General features: G+C 38.3%; 1 protein-coding gene across 3 annotated transcripts in view; it reads left to right on the forward strand.

The window, feature by feature from the left end:
• cdh20 (cadherin 20) overlaps positions 1-20,303 on the forward strand; it is a 282,549-nt gene that overhangs the window by 185,530 nt on the left and 76,716 nt on the right. For all 3 annotated transcript variants that reach the window (XM_062977643.1, XM_062977645.1, XM_062977644.1), the window contains one exon: positions 11,937-12,311. In XM_062977643.1, coding sequence (XP_062833713.1) covers positions 12,057-12,311 — 255 coding nt within the window. In that variant the 5' untranslated portion in view covers positions 11,937-12,056. The remainder of the gene's footprint in view (positions 1-11,936; positions 12,312-20,303) is intronic.

Below are 20,303 nucleotides of genomic sequence, written 5' to 3' on the forward strand. Positions count from 1 at the left end.
ATTATATAGATATCAGTGCATAAATGCATTAATTATTCGATTCACTTCATTGCAAAAACTACACCTGATACAGAAAAAAAATAAGCACAGATCTGAATTCAGAGCAAAAACTCTATAAGAATGCCCTAAAATTATATCTGATGAAAAATACTTGTTGGCTTGTGTAATACAGTAGAGTCTCGCTTATCCAATGTAAACGGGCTGGCAGAACGTTGGATAAGCAAATATGTTGGATAATAAGGAGAGATTAAAGAAAAGTCTATTAAACATCAAAATACGTTATGATTTTACAAATTAAGCACCAAAACATCATATTATACAACGAATTTGACAGAAAAAGTAGTTCAATACGCAGTAATGTCATGTTGTAATTACTGTATTCATAAATTTAGCACCAAATATGATATATTGAAAACATTGATTACAAAAATGCATTGGATAATCCAGAATGTTGGATAAGCGAGTGTTGGATAAGTGAGACTCTACTGTACTTACATGTGCCTCTTTAATTCATGGATAGTCTTGTCATTATATAGATGTAGAAGATGGGTGGGGGCGTAATCGTACAATACTTTAATAGTTAGGGTTTGCAAAAGACTGTTCTCTCGCTGAGCATGATGGTTTCATTCCAGAAATTTGCTTAACAGACTGCAGGAAAGAACATGCCTTTCCCATATTAAAGTGTACACAAATATCCTTAACCACCAGGTTCTGTTCTATACAGATACTATTCAGTTTTATTCCATCCTATACCTCTCATTCCACACACACACACACACACACACACAAAGCATAATAAAAGTGTGCTGAACATTGATGCACTGGAGGTAGAGCTAAGGCATTTTCTCCACCTTTAGCCAGGCATTAATTCATCCTCTACGTACAGCATAATGTAATGTCAATGCAATTTTTTAAAAAACAAAAACAAAACTATAGGAGAGTATAGATTGGCCTCCAATTGCTTTTTGCTCCCAAATTGGCTACATTCATCATGCATGTCTGCTGAATGCACCTTGCCTTTGTTCTGCTAATTAATCATAACAACTAAAAATAACAATCACAGTCATATAGGAGCTTGAGCCTCTACAACTGGTGAATGCTCTTCCTGTATCCGGCCCACTGAAGCTATAGAAGTTTCTCCTCAAGTTAATGCACTTCTTCCCATTAATATGCAAGCTACTGACTCCTTGATGTTTGGCAGAAATAAGCAAATACTGCACACATAAGGTAAGTGATTTTAAAAAGGCTGGTGGGATAATCCAGTTTATCAAACTGGTGTGTACTTACACCTTTCTCAATAATCTCTCTTATCACCACGAATGATAACTATTGTTATGAGTCAGACGCCAGCCAATATAAATAACTCAGTCTATTGCAAAACAACAGAAAAGAGCCTAGAAAACAACCAAAAAAGGGCTCAAAACACTTTCTCTTCAGTGTGAAGTAACAATGTCCAAAAGGAACTCAAAAAACCCAATCTCGGGATATAATCCGGATTATCCTGGGAAATAATCCAGATTAAAAGAAATTAAGCCAAAACGGCTGAAAACTCACTCCACCTACTCGATGGAGCTTAACTCGATGGAAAGCAACCAGCAACTACCCACAGTGACCAGCGGCCACACTATGCCTCAAAAAGTTGTTGTGAAGCCAAACCGCGTCGTAAAGGAGAAGTCACAGCCACCACATCCAGTCCGCGTCGTTAGGGAGAAGTCACAGGCATCGAGTTCCAATCTGCGTCATTAGAGAGACGTCACAGGCATCGGGTTCCAGTCCAAGGTCAACACAAAGAGCCAAAGCGACGGAGGCAAGCCGGCAGCTAATGCATAAAACCAACACAGGACAATCCAGTGCAAACCCACACAATGCCAGCCCCCGTTGCCACTGAAAACCCGGGTTAACAATTATGTCCCAAAGCAGTCTTCCAAACACGTCTTCTGAAACAGAGATCCCGAAAGCACCCAACAAACACCTTGCTGATTGCAAGGTTACATTAGCAACAAACTTACTTTTATTTACAAGTCCTCCTCCGAACTTGAGCCAGCTAACGTCCTATCCACAGCTGAACCTTGTTGCTGCAAATCCTCATCAGAGCTGGAGTCACCCAACACCCCACCTCCAGCTGCTGCCCTTCTACAATCTCTCCAGCCAGTCCACCTTCTATCCAAACCCATAACTCCCCAGGATCCATCTGTATCTTCTCTGTGCCATCCCTCAAATGTACCACTGCTTGTGGGTTTCTCAAAAATCTCCCGGATGTCTTGAACCCTAGTCCAATCCATCTCTTCACTCCCAGAGTCTGATATCCCATCCTCCTGACTCTCAGCCCCACAATCCCCTTCAAAACCCTCAAAGGAATCATCATCAGTGGGTTCCATAAGTATTTCCTGGATTCTCTTCCTTTGTTGCTCCTCATCGAAGTCTTGCTCATGAGTAGTTTTCCTGCCTCTTCTAACACAACTAGTAGTATCTCTACTTGAAGACTCCATCACAACAAGTATAGACACATAAACCCATATATTGTTGTGCAAAACCAGATTTTACTTTTTAAGGAAACAAAAAAATGATTATAACTAGGTGAAAAAATTTTCCTTGTATTTTGACAGTGCTTACCTATATTCTATATCACCTACTTATGAATGTGTAACTTAGTAACATCTCCTGGAGAACACACACACCAACCTATATTAACAGCTAGCAGCCAACATCAGGTGATAAAGGCATTTTCAGCCAGCAATCTGGGTGCAGGAGGATGTTATTTCCAGCACCCTCTCACCAGGAACTAGATGACACCAGTCTTGCTTCTAAATGTCATAGCTTCACTTGGTAGTAGGAGTGGGCTGGAAATAGCATCCTCCTGTGCTCCAGCTGGCCTCCTTTGCTCAATGGAGTCTGGTTGTTAAGGTAGGTGCAGGGAGGAGGGCATTTGTAATTAGACAATGTAACCAAAAAAAGTGTTAAAGGTAAAGATTTTCCCGAGATTAAGTCTACTGTCCAACTCTGGGGGTTGGTGCTCATCTCCATTTCTTAGCCGAAGAGCCAACGTTGTCTGTAGACGCCTCCTAGGTCATGTGGCTGCCATGACTGCATGAAGTGCTGTTACTTTCCGGCCAGAGCGGTACCTATTGATCTACTCACATTTGCATGTTTTCAAACTGCTAGCTTGGCAGAAGCTGGGGCTAACAGCGGGAGCTCACCCCGCTCCCCGGATTCAAACCACGACTTTTTGATCATCAAGTTCAGCAGCTCAGTGATTTAACCCACTGAGGGCTCCATAAAAGTGTTGTTTCCTGTTTAATTGTGTGGTATTTACTTTGAAAGTAGCTGTTCTATTCCAGAAACTTAATTTTAATTACTACCACACTCTATGTTGAATTGGTTGAGACTCTGTGAGATATTCATTGAAAAACGATAGCAACATGTGATGGAGGATGTCCCACAAAAACAAAGTTTTTGCAGTTTAATAAACTTTTCCATGCTTTGATGATAGAAACAATTAGGAAATGACTTTTATAACCCAGGAACAAGAAGCATGTTCCATACTGTTATAACAATAATGCCACAATATGAATATGTAGCATTATCAAATATGAATTCCAGACATAGGGTTTAGCTAGTTCTGTTCTGCTCAGAAGAACTTGCCTCCAGTAGCCTTCAGAAACACATTAACCTTGCCTTTTTCCTTCTCAAAACGATTTTGGTGTTATTACCGTCATCATCCCTGTTTTTTCGTTGAGTATTTAGTAGAGATGTGCACGAAAAAAAAATTCCTTCGTTTCCTTCATGCTATTGTTTTATTTCGACCGTTCGTATACACAAAACGAATGATGACACTTTCGTAGGAAATGAGAGGTGACATGAAAATGAAAGCCGCACAGTCAACATGCTTGCTTTCGTTTTCCTTTGTTTCTGTCTTGTAACAATAAGCAGGTACTGACAGAGGGCTTATAGCTGATGCATACCAATGGGTGTTAATATATATATAAAGAAGGATCTGGGAATCAAACCTGAACCTGTGAGAGGGAAATGCTTCCATATTAGATCTGATCCATGGAAATGGGGGTTAATGTAATTATATTATATTATATTATTATATATTATATATCATTATAAATATGGATCTGGGAATCTGACCTGAGCCTGGGAGAAGGAAATGCCTCTGGTGGCGATTTTCACCCCTCTAGTCCAAAAACCTAGGAGGGGGGATGAGCCTTGGGAGACCTCCCATTGCCCGCCAATGGCACGAAAATTTTCGTGTTTTTCATTAGCCATGTCATATAGACGGTCCATTTTCATTAGCAGGACACAAATATGAAAATGAATTGACACAAATGAAACTACACAAAACGAACAGCAATTCCACACGAATGCACAACTTTACTATTTAGTATGCAAGTAATTTTACATTCCCCTATCTCCCTGCACAGGATTCAAAGTGCTTTGTTGTTGTTTATTCATTCATTCGCTTCTGACTCTTTGTGACCTCATGGACAAGCCCAACGCCACCCCCGTTCCTTCAAGGTCAAGCCAATCACTTCAAGGATACCATCCATCCATCTTGCCCTTGGTTGGCCTTCTTTCTTTTTCCTTCCATTTCCCCCAGCAACATTGTCTTCTCCAAGCTTTCCTGTCTTCTCATTATGTGGCCAAAATGCTTCATGTTTGCCTCTAATATCCTTCCGTCCAGTGAACAGACAGGCATTATTTCCTGGAATATGGACTGGTTCTTGTGATCCAAGGTGCTTACACAAAGTTAAATCAAAGTATAGTTGGCCTCTCTTCCTTTTTCCTTCAATTTTCCCCAGCATTGTGATCTTTTCCAAGTTTTCCAGCCTTCTCATGATGTGGCCAAAATACTTCAGCTTTGCCTCTACTATCCTTCCCTCCAGTGAGCAGCCGGGCATTATTTCCTGGAGGATGGACTGGTTGGATCTTCTTGCAGTCCAAGGCACTCAGGATTTTCCTCCAGCACCAGAGTTTAAAAGCGTCTCTCTTCCTTCGCTCAGCAAACGACTGAGCAGCATAGTACTATTAATACAATAATTAAAAACAATTCTATTAAAACCACATGGTTTTAAAACATTTAAAATATAATAAAATCCCATGAAAAAAATGAAAAGAATCCCTTCTGCTACAATAAGTTTGGAACCCAAGCCTACCTAAATGAGCAGATTTTGGGGATTAAAGAGGATTGGGGATTAAACTAAACCTCTTGTGGAAGGGAGTCCCACAACCTGGAAGCAGCCTTGAAATATGCTATGATGATGGTGGGACTAGGGGAAAAAAACCTCACAGATCTGGAAACTTGAGCAGGCTCATGTAGGCAGATATAGCCTTTCAAATGGCCTGAACAGCTAGATAGGATCATAGCGTATTCTGCGTGAATCCAAGCCATTTCTATCTAGAAAGGAGCCAGTTGCTATTTTTGTTGTCTAACCTCAGTAAACTCTAGCAAGCACAAAATAGTGGTCTGTCTTATTAATGGATTTCAGATAGCCTGAACCCCAGCTGTCTAAAAATGGATCCGTAGTCATTTCTATTGCACGGCTCTGGCAAGCACAAAATTAAACAGAGTCAAATGTATAGGGCCGAGGTCAAACTCCACTCCCCAAGAAACCTGCTTGCAAATCCTGTTGCCTTAGGTCATATATTATCTACTATTTTAGTCTCTCGCTTAGCAACATAGTTTTTTTATACAGAAAAGAAATGTAACTTCAAACATTCTTACTTTTCACATTATAGTACAAAAATAAATTCAGCTGTATCTGGTACTCAAGAGAAGTGAACCCTCTTGAAGGAATTCTTGGGGAAGTAGGTTTTATGGAAATCCTTGAGAGCTAAAGTCCATGGAAAATCCACCCAGAGGAATTTATACTTGTTCAATGGCATGAGGGAAAAATCCGTTCAAATGTCCATTGCATGTCATTGTAACATTATCTGCAAAGGCAAACAGTAAAAACCTTCTCTTCCAATTAAAATGAGTTTAATCCTGTTTCACTTCTTTTCTTTATTATTGCAAGCTCTGCTGATATACACATCTATATATATAAAAGAGTGATGGCATCACAGCGACCCACAAAACAACAAAACTACAGGCCCCCCAACCTCGAAATTTGACAACACAACCCATCATCCACGCCTCTAGGTTGATACAACAAAAAGAAAAGAAAAATAAAGTCCTAATTAGAGAGAGAGGAATAATTGCTTTTATCCAATTGCTGCCAGTTAGAAGGCTAAGCTCCTCTAACTTGGTCTCCTAGCAACCCAATAAAAAATAATAAAAAACACTAAAAATAATTAAAAACACTAAAAAATTAATGCAATAAAATACTATAATAACAGAAAATAACTAAAAATAATACAAGAAAATAATAAAATATAATAAATAAAAAGATAACTTACAATAAAATTAATAAAAAATACAAATGTCAAAAATTACACAACAATTTTTAACCAATACCACCACCACTTTGCCACAGCAACGCGTGGCCGGGCACAGCTAGTGTTTAATAAACAATACTGCTTGTAAGGTGAATTTAAGCAGGACCTTTGCTGACTCATACTGTATACCTGCATCATGGGTTTAGTAGAAGGATTATTGACAACCCTTGAACAAATTTCTCTTGGGAACACAGTGAGAACAGACCTGAGACACCAAAATTGATTGAGATGTTCTCATAGATTTCCACAAAAGATGGATAGACACACAGTTTGAGAGATAATAGAGTCAGAGATAGATACGAAGACATCTGTATCACTGTGCATCATCATATATAAGAATTTGGTATGTCAGTAAGTGAATCCATGAGGCTCACTGACTTGCATCAGTGACAGGAGTATCATAAACCTTAAAGCAATTCATCAAGAGAGAGAAAAGTAAAGTGTTATCCACGCATGGCTCAACATACCCTGCTTATTTCAAAAGTCTGGGCATTGTGCATTTTTTTCCATTTCTCCTTGAAAACCTGGGGCACAAATTCTGTCTCATGGCAGCTGCCAGTTAGCCCTCCAACACAATGCAGCTGATGAACTGGTAAGATGGGCTGCTGAACCATAGTACTTATTTTCATTACACTTGAAGCAGCTGTAGATTGAGGAAGAAAAGGGATGCCAGATGGTATTCAGAAATATGTATGTGTTGGTGGAACACAGCTTGTTTATTGACTAGTTCTCAAATTACTTCACAAAGCAAAATCCAGTTGTGATCATTATCAGTGCTTTGGAAGTTTCTTTTAGTTTCAAGGTATGGAAACTTTTAGTTTTGAGTTATCTTTCCAATCATTTTAAAATCAACTTTTTCGAGGCCGGGCTGTGGCGCAGGCTGTTGAGCAGCTGCAATAAATCACTCTGACCATGAGGTCATGAGTTCGAGGCCAGCCCGTGTCGGGGTGAGCACCCGTCAATTAAAAATTAAAAATAGCCCCTGCTCGTTGCTGACCTAGCAACCCAAAAGATAGTTGCATCTATCAAGTAGGAAATAAGGTACCACTTATATAAAAAAGTGGGGAGGCAAGTTTAACTAATTTATGACCTGGAATGAGGAAGTGCCGTCAGAGTGGATGATGAAGCAGCTGCTCCCCCCTGTGGCCAGAATCGAACATCCCCTCAGGAGAAGGTTAAATTGCCTCTGCGTCTGTCTGTCTCAGTCTCTGTTTGATGTGTTTATGGGCATTGAAAGTTTGCCCTATGTGTGTATAACGTGATCCGCCCTGAGTCCCCTTCGGGGTGAGAAGGGCAGAATATAAATACTGTAAATAAATAAATAAAATAAATGTAGCTTATCATACTTTTCATTGCTTTTGTAAACACATCTGAATGCTGCAAGCCTAGACTAGACTATGACACAAAATGCAGTTTCCTCTTATCTGTCTCAATGTCCTCTCAACACTAGCATCAGGCAACAAGCACAGTGTGATGAGTTAGTACTTGAACTACATGGTATTCATGGGTGTCTCTCTAGATGAGTTTGTCCAGGCTCCAGGATCTTTCAAGGAAACCCTTCATTCCATCCCACAAACTCTAGGCCAATGTTTCTCAACCTATGGATCCCCAGGTGTTTTGGCCTACAACTCCCAGATTTTTATTTTATTTTTTCGTGTCAGGAGCAACCGGAGTTGCTTCTGGAGTGAGAGAATTGGCCGTCTGCAAGGACGTTGCCCAGGGGACGCCCAGATGTTTTGATGTTTTTACCATCCTTGTGGGAGGCTTCTCTCATGTCCCTGCATGAACTCCCAGATATCTCAGCCAGTTTATCAGCTGTTAGGATTTCTGGAAGTTGAAGGCCAAAACAAAGCACCAAGAAGGTCATCTTCCTTGTACCCACCAAGAGTGCCTAGAGCAGAGGTTCTCAACTTGTGTGGGACCCACAAGTTGAGAACCACTGCTCTAGGCATTCTTGGTGTGTATAAGGAAGATGACCTTCTTGGTACTTGCTCTTAGACCTTGAAACTACCTATCAAGGGAGGCTCCCTCCTTGGACTCTTTCCACCACAAAGTGAAAACTTTTTAGTGGTTGACTTCAAGGGGCTTTTATAGCCTGCCTGTTGCTGAATTTTAAAGTGTTTTGATGCTGTAATTTACTTGCTTCTTAAAATAAATTTAATACATATGTTACTCGTGTTTTGCATGTTTTTCAGCAGTTCTGATTTCAATGTTTTGTAAGCCACATTGAATCCCAATATTATTGGGAGAGGGAGAGAGAGATGAGATACAAATGAATATGATAATAAAAATAATAATACTCTTCTTTCACCATGAAATGAGTCAACATCCCTATAAATGGAAAGTAACTAGATGTTATAGACATGTCTCAGAAACAGTGAAACTATTTTTCATTACATTGTAGTCATAAATAAACCACTCTTATTGTTAAAAGAAATTTGACAAACAAATTACAGTACACTTTGTAACAAAATTTGAAAGATTTTCTGTTCCTGGTTTGAAAGTGTTATTTCTTGTTTCATTGCGTGGTACTTACTTTGAAAGTACAGTAGAGTCTCACTTATCCAACATTCGCTTATCCAACGTTCTGGATTATCCAACGCAGTCTGCCTTTTAGTAGTCAATGTTTTTGTAGTGAATGTTTTCAATACGTTGTGACATATTGGTGCTAAATTCGTAAATACAGTAATTACTACATAGCATTACTATGTATTGAACTACACAAATTTGTTGTATAACATGATGTTTTGGTGCTTAATTTGTAAAATCATAACCTAATTTGATGTTTAATAGGCTTTTCCGTAATCCCTCCTTATTATCCAACATATTCGCATATCCAACATTCTGCCGGCCCGTTTATGTTGGATAAGTGAGACTCTACTGTAGTTGTTATACTCCGGAAACTATGTTGAATTGGTTGAGATATTGGTTGAAATATTCATTGAAAAACTATAGCAAAATGTGCTGCATGATATCCCGCAAAAACAATGTTTTGCAGTTTAATAAACTTTTTCCATGTTTTTATGATAGAACCAATATAACTCAGGAACAAAAATCGTGTTACATAGTGTTATTTGTAATTGGTTACCAGGAATAAAATTTTTCACTGATTTTGTTAGCAAAGGGAGCAACAAGTTATTTTAGTAGTTCGCTTCCTGCTGTGAGAAAATCTTAATCATCTACACCATTTTTAATACTAGTTCCAAATCATGTGTAAATGATACATTTGCACATAAAACATAATTTCTGCGGAGAAATATTTTCTGTGTAGATAATTTCGTTCGGAAACCTTTCTGCACAAAAATCACACATTTTTGCATAGAAAATATTTTCCATGCAGTAAATGGCATTTTTTAAACAGAAAATAATTTTTCAGTGAAGAAATATACTCAGCACAGAAATGTGATATCTTTCAAAGGAGAAACTGTTTTCAGAGGTGGGGGGAGGTAGGCTATGTGCAAATTTTGTGCAAAGCATTTTATCTATCCAGGTTTCTTGAGAAGCACATGTTACAATCATTTTTCAAATGTTCTCAAATAGTCCTTCCTTTTTTATTAGTTTCTTCCAAGCTTTGCTCAGTATTGATTAGAATAGTCTTCACCATGTTCCTTGAACTTGACTGTTGTTTTAGAAAAAAGAAAATTTGAACTCCCCAGCAATGTAACCTGTGGATGTTTCTTTGGTTCTGATCCTGTCTAGTACTGGCAATTCTGCACAGCAAAATAGCTTTGTGATAGTTCTTTGCTTCTTTGGAGATTTCAGTTATGGGCATACTAAGCTTGGCATCTCCTGCTGAGAATGTCTTTTATCATGTGCTCTAGATAACATTTTAAGCAGGTAGTAAAATCTGTGAACTAATTTCATAACAAAGGCTGGAGTGATATCTTATTAGACTTTTAAGACTTCTTAAAAGATTTCACTTTCTAAAAAATACACTTGCACCTAAGAAGACAACAACACTGCATACACTCCAAAAGAATATCTCAAGACATCGCACATGCAGGGGATGTTTCTCAACCACATTGTCAGAGTAGCAAACCACAATGCCTCCTCATTAAAAAAAAGTGAAAGAAAGCATAGCTACAAAGCATGCCCTAAAGTGCGACCACCAGCTAATCTAGCTTTATGATAACAAAAGTCTTTGACTGATGAGAAAGTGTCCTCTGAAGAAGGTCAACTTTCCTTGATCCAAATTAGTCATTCAGGCTCATAGAGCTGGGGGGAAAGATGAGTTTTGACTTCCTGAGACATAAGCCACAATAGTATGGAACTATCAAGATTCTGAAACCTTTTGTGGTTAATATAATGATTAACTGACCATTCAAAATTCTTGAAATGTCACATTAGCTGCGGTGACCAGCTCTTCAGAGAGCAGGCAGCAGAGTGTGAAGTGTGTTTGAAGCAACCAAAAGCTGGGTGTGAAAAGAATAATTAAAGTCAAAAATAGTCTGGAGTTGCTAAAATTTGACCATGATATTGCAACATATCAGTAATATCTGTATATATGCATGTGCATATGAAGGACAATCAGGGAAGGGAGAATAAAGAAAACCAAATCAGTACCGGGATAGTAATTCTCTGTTATGGTGTTTTTTAAAGTGAATCATTCTTATCAAATACTAGCTTTGCCCGGCCACGCGTTGCTATGGCTTATGGGAATCCTTTGTTGGCCAGGTGGAATAGCAGTGAATAGCCTTGCAGTCTCAAAGCCTGGCCGTTTTCTGGAGTAGCTTGAGCTTTTTGTTGTATGAACGTAGAGGCATGGATAAGGGGTTGTGCTGCCAAGTTTAGTGTTTCTGGGAGGTGTAGTTTTGTTGTTTTGTCCTAGGCCGAAATTTCATTACCCTTTTATATATATAGACAGTAGAGTCTCACTTATCCAACACTCGCTTATCCAACGTTCTGGATTATCCAACGCATTTTTGTAGTCAACGTTTTCAATATATTGTGATATTTTGGTGCTAAATTTGTAAATACAGTAATTACAACATAACATTACTGCGTATTGAACTACTTTTTCTGTCAAATTAGTTGTATAACATGATGTTTTGGTGCTGAATTTGTAAAATCATAACCTAATTTGATGTTTAATAGGCTTTTCCTTAATGCCTCCTTATTATCTAACATATTCGCTTATCCAACATTCTGCTGGCTCGTTTCTGTTGGATAAGTGAGACTCTACTGTATTATCAAAGGCCTTTGGCCATGAATATTTTTTAAAAAGTTCAATTCAATCAATAATGCAGTAAAATCCGGCAGCTATCTTAGCAAGGTGGTAAAGCCTTTATGTGTAGGCGCTCAATCATTACCTTTATTTGAGAGTGTAGTTCTGCACTGTATAAGGAAAGGGTCTTCTTTTTTTCATGGAACAGGCCTACCTTGTTATCACATTTTGATAAGGGAGATCAAATGCCCCATGAGACATCCTTCTCAAAAACCTGTCCTCAGAGTGCTTTGTTAGAAATCTGAACAGTGGATTTTCTTTAACTTTACAGGAGAACATTGTCCTTAAGGTGGTCAGCTTCGTGTCACTGAAAGACGGCACTTGGAAGATTCAAAGGTTTGCCAACTACATTCTTTAAAGGACCCAATCTAAATCTGGAAGCTACCCTGGCATGGCAATGCGGATTTCATGCAGAATGGACAGAGCAAAGAAGTGGCTTGGACCGAGTATATCCTTAAGTTTTTACCTAATGATGAACCTTGTTACTACTGTATTATCTGGAAGCACCAGACCACCCAGCAAAAGCCAAGGTGATAGTCCTTCAGACAACATGCTTCTACATCAGCGAATGAAGAGGAGCTGGGTATGGAACCAGTTCTTTGTTTTGGAAGAATATACAGGAACTGATCCTTTATACGTGGGAAAGGTAAGTGGCACAACTTCAGATAGGATATCAGTGTTGTTAGATTAAAGAAAATGATATACAAATTGAATAAAACATGTTATTTCCTATTTCTATATCATATGTGTATGGACTTTCAAATTTCCTGTTGACTTCCAATGACTCCATGAATTTCATGGAATTTTTATAGGCAAGGTGGTTTTGCCAGTTCCTTCCTCTGAAATATAGCTTATAGTACCTGGAGGTTTTTTGTGCTCTCCCATCAAACTACTAACCAGAGCTACTTAGCTTCCAAGATCTGTTGCCATTAGGGTGTCTATATTACCATATATATAAACAGCCTTGAAAAATACAGTAGGTTCTCCCATTTAGTTCCTCCTAAGGTCTAAATTGAGACAAAGGTAACCCATAGGTATGGACAAATTGAGTCCCACATACGTAGGTTTAGTTCATAGCGAATGTTAAGTTAAACTAAAGTGTTCATAAAGAAGACTTTGATCAAAGCGTTGTTGTTGTTGTTGTTGTTATCATTATTAATTTGTATCCTACTTCCCCCAAAATTAGGATTCAAAGTGGCTCACACTTTAAAAGAACAAGAGAATTATAATCATACAAAAAGTGAACATCAAAATAGAATTAAATTATTCACAGCATTATAACAATTCAAGTTAAAGAACAAAATGCATTTCTTTCAAAAGTAACACAGTGTCTGCCAACATTACTTTTTTCCATCGATTTGGTACATATGCTCTGTACTTTTATTTATTTTTTTTCCTTGTGGTCATTTTTTTGACACAGTAGTCTTTTGGATTATAGAGTCCCCGTCCCCGTCCCCCCGATTGTATGGAAAATTATAATCATGCTAAATGGACTTTTTTAAAAGAAAGGTATTACTCTGGTTTTGTGGAATGAGTTAAAAGGAGGAGGGAAGTGGTAACCCACAAGATTTCTGCTGTGCTCTTCTTCTGGCAGGGCATTTATGGACATCTAATTTATTTCAGTTCCTGAAAATGCCAGACTAGTGTCACCTTGTGCTGTGAGAGATGCTGGTTTTGAAAGCCTGTCAATAATTTGTCTCTCCCCAAAAAAAGATCAGCACTAACAATTACAAAATTTGGAAAAAATAATCTTTTCCTGGTTTGAAAGTGTTACTTCCTATTTAGATGTGCAGTACTCACATTGAAAGTAGTTGTTATACTCCAGAAACTTTGTTTTTGTGGTTGCCACAAACTATGTTGAATTGACTGCGACTCAATGAGATATTCATTGAAAAACTATAACAAACATGTGCTGCAGGTTTTCCCACAAAAACAAAGTTTTAATAGTTTAATAAACTTGTTCCATGTTTTTATGATAGAACCAATTTGGAAATGACATTTATAACTCAGAAACAAAAATTGTGTTAGTGTTTTCAGCATAATTGGTGACACTCATCTAAGCAGCGATTCCCAAAGTGGGCGCTACTGCCCCCTGGTGGGCACTGCAGCAATCCAGGGGAACGGTGATGGCCACAGGTACATATATCTTTCTGTTTAATTGCTATTAAAAATTAAAAAAAAACTATTTTCTAGGGAGTTGAGTAATATTTCTTCTGGAAAGGGGGCGGTAGGCCAAATAAGTTTGAGAACCACTGCTTTATAGTAATGTTTCCCAACCTGTGGGCTGTGAACCACCAGTGGTCCCCAAGAACTAAAATATGGTCCGTGGCCTCACAGTTATTACACCATTGCAATGAAAGTGACTGGTTTCACGAAACCCGCTTATAGTGTTGAGACAATGGGGGTGTCAGGAAGGGAGAGGCTGACTACCTACAAAAGGCACAGTAACAAGCCTCCTGACTGCTGTTTCTCTTCTTCCCTTCCTCTGAGCAGAGCTGTTCCATGTGGGACCTGGAAACAGAGGCGCCTTGGTGTCTATGTTTTTAGGCCTGTTCTTGGGGTTATTTGGGGTGCTGATTCAGAAAATTGCATTGGATAGACCGCATCAGCTGTGCTGCTGCTCAATCACACAGTCGTTTCCGACTCTTTGTGACCTCATGGACCAGTCCACACGAGAGCTCCCTGTTGGCCGTTGCCACCCCCAGTTCCTTCAAGTTCATGCCAGTCACGTCAAGGATACCTTCCACCATCTTGCTCTTGGTTGGCCTCGCTTCCTTTTTCCTTCCATTTTTCCCAGCATCATTCTCTTCTCCAAGCTTTCCCGTCTTCTCATGATGTGGCCAAAATACTTCATCTTTGCCTTTAATATCCTTTCCTCCAGTGAACAGTCGGGCATTATTTCCTGGAAGATGGACTGGTTGGTTCTTCAGCATCAGCTGTAGATTATTAAATATGACTTTCTGTGGGCAAGCAGTGACTACTGGATGGCATATGCTATGTATCAGAAACTAGAGCTGATGTGATCTATCCAATGCAATTTTCTGAATCAGCACCCCAAATGGCCAAACCAAATCTAAAGTTGAACAAAAACTGATTCTTTTTGGTACTAATGTTGGAGAGTGATCCCTGTTTAAAATGGTCCCTGGTCAAGTGGTCACTGGTAAAAAAAAAAAGGATGGGAACCATTGCTTTATAGGAGCAGCTTCACTGTTGGAGAAAAGACTGGTTATATTGATACTAAAGGGCCTGATCAAGACAGAGATATTATTATGGCACAAGTATGAGTTGTCAAATAAGGGGCATAAGTGAGCTTTTAGAACCAGGTTCCTTTAAAGAACCTTCTTTAAATTGTGTCAGATGTCTTCAAGGGTGGATCTACACTGTAAAATTAATGCAGTTTGATCCCCCACTTGGACTGCCATTGTTCAATCCTATGGTATCATGGGGGCTGTAGTTTAATGAAGTACAGACTCGCTTATCCAACGTTCTGGATTATCCAACGCATTTTTGTAGTCAATGTTTTCAATATATCGTGATATTTTGGTGCTAAATTCCTAAATACAGTAATTACAACATAACATTACTGCGTATTGAACTACTTTTTCTGTCAAATTTGTTGTATAACATGTTTTGGTGCTTAATTTGTAAAATCATAATCTAATTTGATTTTTAATAGGCTTTTCCTTAATCCCTCATTATCCAACATATTCGCTTATCCGACGTTCTGCTGGCCCGTTTATGTTGGATAAGTGAGACTCTACTGTACCAGCATGCTTTAGCAGTGAAGATGAAAGATCTTGTATAACTACAGCTCTTTTCATTTCCGGAGCATGAGCTATGGCAGTTAAAGTACTGTCAAACTACATTAATTCTACAATGTAGATGCACATCGAGAGTAAGCAGAAATCTATAACAGATTTTCCCTTCTGTCCTTATATAATTTTCCATCCCAACATTTTGTTTTTTCATACCTTTCAGATATAATACACAGTGAAACATAGAAGAACTTTTAAAAAATGCATATTTTGTTACCACTTTTGGATACCAGTGCTATTCAACATCTTGATCAATGACTTAGATGATGGAATAGAAGGCATGCTTGTCAAATTTGCAGCTGACACCAGATTGGGAGGAATAACTAATGCCCCAGAGGACAGGATCAGAATCCAAAATGACCTTAACAGATTAGAGATCTGGGCCAAAACTAACAAAATGAATTTCGACAGGGAGAAATGTACAGTGTGTTTTTGGTTTGTTTGGGGTTTTTTTTACATTAATACTTTTTTTAACTGTTTTACATCTTTATTTCTAGTCCTGATGTCATCTTCTTGTATATATATTGCATTTTATCTGTACATTCAAAAAATAACCATATTATTCTGACAGGAGAAAAGAGCAAGAAACTGCCAATTGCATGGAAACAATGGCAAGATCTCCAGTAGTACAAAAAAAATATATATAGTGATTGAATCTAACAAGTTTTGGAGTTTCTCCTTATGTGTATTCTTCAAAAAATCCCTCTTATAACAAAGAGCCAGTTTTCTGGTTTTTCATGGATTTACATAAAGAATTGCCCTGGTTGGTTATATGAGAATTACATTATATAGTGTGTAGGTTGAAACCAGAGCTTTTGGGGGGTTTTCCCCCTAGAGAGGTGATTTTACTCAGTAAATTCTTATATTAATGCAAAAGTTTTCTTTAATGTATTAGGTAATTTAAGACCATTAGAATGCAAAGGAGTACATAACGCTTTTTCTGGAAAATTCAGAAGTATAAGAGAGCCTGAAGACACGTGTGGCATTGAATCATTACCTTTGTAAGGCTGCTTTGAGTCCCCTTTGGGGTAAGAAGGGCAGGGTATAAATGTGGTAAATAAATAAATAGAAAATTAAAATTGGAGAGAATATATTACATGTGTCAGTTGCTCACCAGGCCACTCTGTTGTTTTAGAAAATGAGATAGAAAAGGTTATGGAAAAGCAGCTAAGGAACATGTAGGTGGAGCAAGAAGTACTGACAATAGTCCTACCCTGTTTCCCCTAAAATAAGACATCCCCAAAAAATAAGACCTAGTAGAGGTTTTGCTGAACTGCTAAATATAAGGCCTCCCCCGAAAGTAAGACCTAGCAAAGTTTTTGTTTGGAAGCATGCCCGCCGAACAGAACACCAAAGCATGCAGGATCAGTAAATGTACGTACCATAGAGTGTTGTACATGGAAATATTGGTAGTAATAAGAAATTCTTGATAGGATTCACAGTTTGTCTGGTTGTGCTGGTTTGTGATGACAACTACTGCACAGTATATAATAATGTTCATTTTTTTGTTCAACAATAAATGTGAATTTTTCTTCATGGAAAAATAAGACATCCCCTGAAAATAAGACCTAGCGCATCTTTGGGAGCAAAAATTAATATAAGACACTGTCCTATTTTCGGGGAAACACGGTAAGAGTCTATCTACTCAATAGAATTAATGTAGCTTGAACCCACGTTTACTGCCATGACGAAATGCTATGAAATGCTATGAAATGTAGTTTCACAAGGTCTTTAGCCTTCTCTGCCAAAAAACACTGGTGCTTAACCTAACTAGAAATCTGGAGATTCCATAGACTGAACTATGGCAGATAAAGTGGTTGATTATTCTGTTTTGTTTTATTTACAGTATTTATATTCCGCCCTTCTCACCCCGAAGGGGACTCTGGGTGGATCACATTACACATATAAGGCAAACATTCAATGCCTTAACATAGAACAAAGACAGAGACAAACACAGGCTCCGACCTGGTTTTATGTATGAGGTATTTGTTTTAAACTATTTTATGATGTTATGATGCTGATTGGACTCGTCCCCATGCAAGTTGCTCTGAGTCCCTTCAGGGAGATGGAGGCAGCATACAAAAATAAAGTTGTTGTTGTTGTTGTTGTTGTTGTTGTTGTTGTTATATAACGTTGTGTCAAAATGCATTAATTCTACAGTGTAGATGCACCCTAACAGAAAACATGAAAGACAGGTGTCCTCATCTCCATTCTCAACTCTTCTGGTTTCTTCCTCCTCTCCATCCCACATTGCCATCGCTTACCTTTATTTTGCTTTCTAAACACCCCATGATTCAGTAGGCCACATGCTTTTAGGTTATTTATTTATTTATTTACAGTATTTATATTCCGCCCTTCTCACCCCGAAGGGGACTCAGGGCGGATCACATTGTACACATATAAGGCAAATATTCAATGCCATATAACATAGAACAGAGACAGAGACAGACGCAGAGGCAATTTAAACCTTCTCCAGCTTCCAGCTTCCTAAGGGTAAGCTTGATTCCGGGCACAGGGGGAGCAGCTCTTTCATTATCCACTGCGATGGCAACTTCCTCATTCCAACGGCGGCTGGATTATTTTCATGGTGTTGTAAATTAGCCTACCCATATATAAGTGGTATCTAAATTTCCTACTTGATAGATGCAACTATCTTTCGGGTTGCTTAGGTCAGCAACAAGCAGGGGCTATATTTTATTTTTAATTGTCAGGTGCTCACCCCGACACGGGCTGGCCTCGAACTCATGACCTCTTGGTCAGAATGATTTATTGCAGCTGGCTGCTAACCAGCCTGCACCACAACCCAGCTGCTCTCAGTGTGGAGCCAAAAGAACCATTAAACTTAACTCATACCCTCCACCTGTTTGTTCAGAAATAAATCCCATTAAAAACCTTTGTAATAATCTATTGTGTTTATTATTGCCCATACAGTATATGGATAATTAAGTGGAGATATTTCCTCAAATTTCTCCCATTTGTATCCTCTTAGTTTCCTCCAACACCTCTTCTCGCCCTTTTCTAATCCATCTGCTTTGCACCACCATCATGCTTATTCTGTGATCTTGAGGAGTGCTTGCTTTGAGAGACTTTGTAAAGCTGAATCTTGGATCCATAAGATATAGAAAGAAGGAAGTACAGTAGAGTCTCACTTATCCAAGCTAAATGGACCGGCAGAAGCTTGGATAAGCGAATATGTTGGATAATAAGGAGGGATTAAGGAAAAGCCTATTAAACATCAAATTAGGTTATGATTTTACAAATTAAGCACCAAAACATCATGTTTTACAACAAATTTGACAGAAAAAGTAATTCAATACACAGTAATGTTATGTTGTAATTACTGTATTTATGAATTTAGCACCAAAATATCATGATATATTGAAAACACTGACTACTTGGATAATCCAGAACGTTGGATAAGCGAGTGTTGGATAAGTGAGACTCTACTGTATCTACTCTCATTGAGTTAAATGAGCAAAACCTGTTCTTTACCAACAATTTTTTTGCAGGGCAGGCTTTTTGATATGGAGTGGGATGGCAGTGCAAAAACCATTATTTACATGCCCAGAGGCACTCTGGTAATTTCTGATTAAGAATGTTTCACCCTTGATTCACTAACTTCTTTGTAGCTACCAACTTTGATGCCTTTGCAGTGGATCTGTGAACGTAGCTGAAGTTAAGACATCTTTCCTTATTCCTGTATCCATCATGATATGCTTATACTATTGTACCCAGCAGCCTTAGCCAACATGGCTAGAAGTAAGGAATAATAGGATTTGTAGTTGTTCAGTTATGTGCAGAGAGCTCTATTATCCCAATTCTTGCTTCAGTATTACAGTAGTTCTCAAGGTAGTAAAGCATGGCAAAGTTGTTTTAAACTCACTGGAAACTCATTCTAAAATTATCATGCATGATGTGATCCAAAGTAATAATCCCATAAATACATACATCATACATGGTGTTTCAAAAATATGCACCCGATGTGAAATAGCTATATCTCTGCAACCACAAATTGGCAAAAGAAACTCTTATCACTTGAAAGGGTGGAGCGTTGTTTCAATGGATTACTGCTAGATGCCTTTCCCAGTGCACAAAGAGCCTCAGTCATTCACAAGAAGGTGACCTGTAATATAAGACATTTTGTGTTCTGCAGTTGAGCAAGACTGAATCTGTAATTGTTGTGCAGCATGTGTTTCAATGGCATTTTGGCATTGATCGTTTAAAACTCTATACTCCACCCTTTCAAGTGATAAGAGTTTCATTCTTGGGTAACTCATGGTTACAGAGATACCGCAATTTCAGATCAGGTAAAGATGAAACAGCCTGCATATTGGCACAGAATATAGACTAAAATGAATCTGTGTGTATGTACCTTCACCTATGCATTTATGGTGACCCTCTGAATTTCATAGAGTTTTCTTATAGAAGGAATACTCAGAGATGGTTTAACATTGCTCTCTTCTAAAATAGATTAGTTTATATCTATGAATATCTGTATATAAGGGATAGGTTAGAAAAAGCCACTTAAAGTATACTGATGTGCTTGGGCATGCTTATTGTGATGCGCCCCCCCCTTAAATTGTTGTAAGCACTTAAAGTGTTCTGTTTGAAATATTAAATTGTTAAGTATAATCCCCCATATCCAAGATTCTCCTTGAATACCTGAAACCATGACAGTATGAAACCATATATTTAGACTATACATGCATAATATAGAATTGCTCTAGAGGACTTAGACGCATCAACACATCAGGGAGGGAAAAATTGGATTGTGAGTAAAGGTAAAGGTTTTCCCCAACATTAAATCTAAATGTGTATAACTT

Source organism: Anolis carolinensis, chromosome 4 (genome assembly GCF_035594765.1).
Source record: "Anolis carolinensis isolate JA03-04 chromosome 4, rAnoCar3.1.pri, whole genome shotgun sequence".
In the NCBI taxonomy this organism is placed as follows: Eukaryota; Metazoa; Chordata; class Lepidosauria; order Squamata; family Dactyloidae; genus Anolis; species Anolis carolinensis.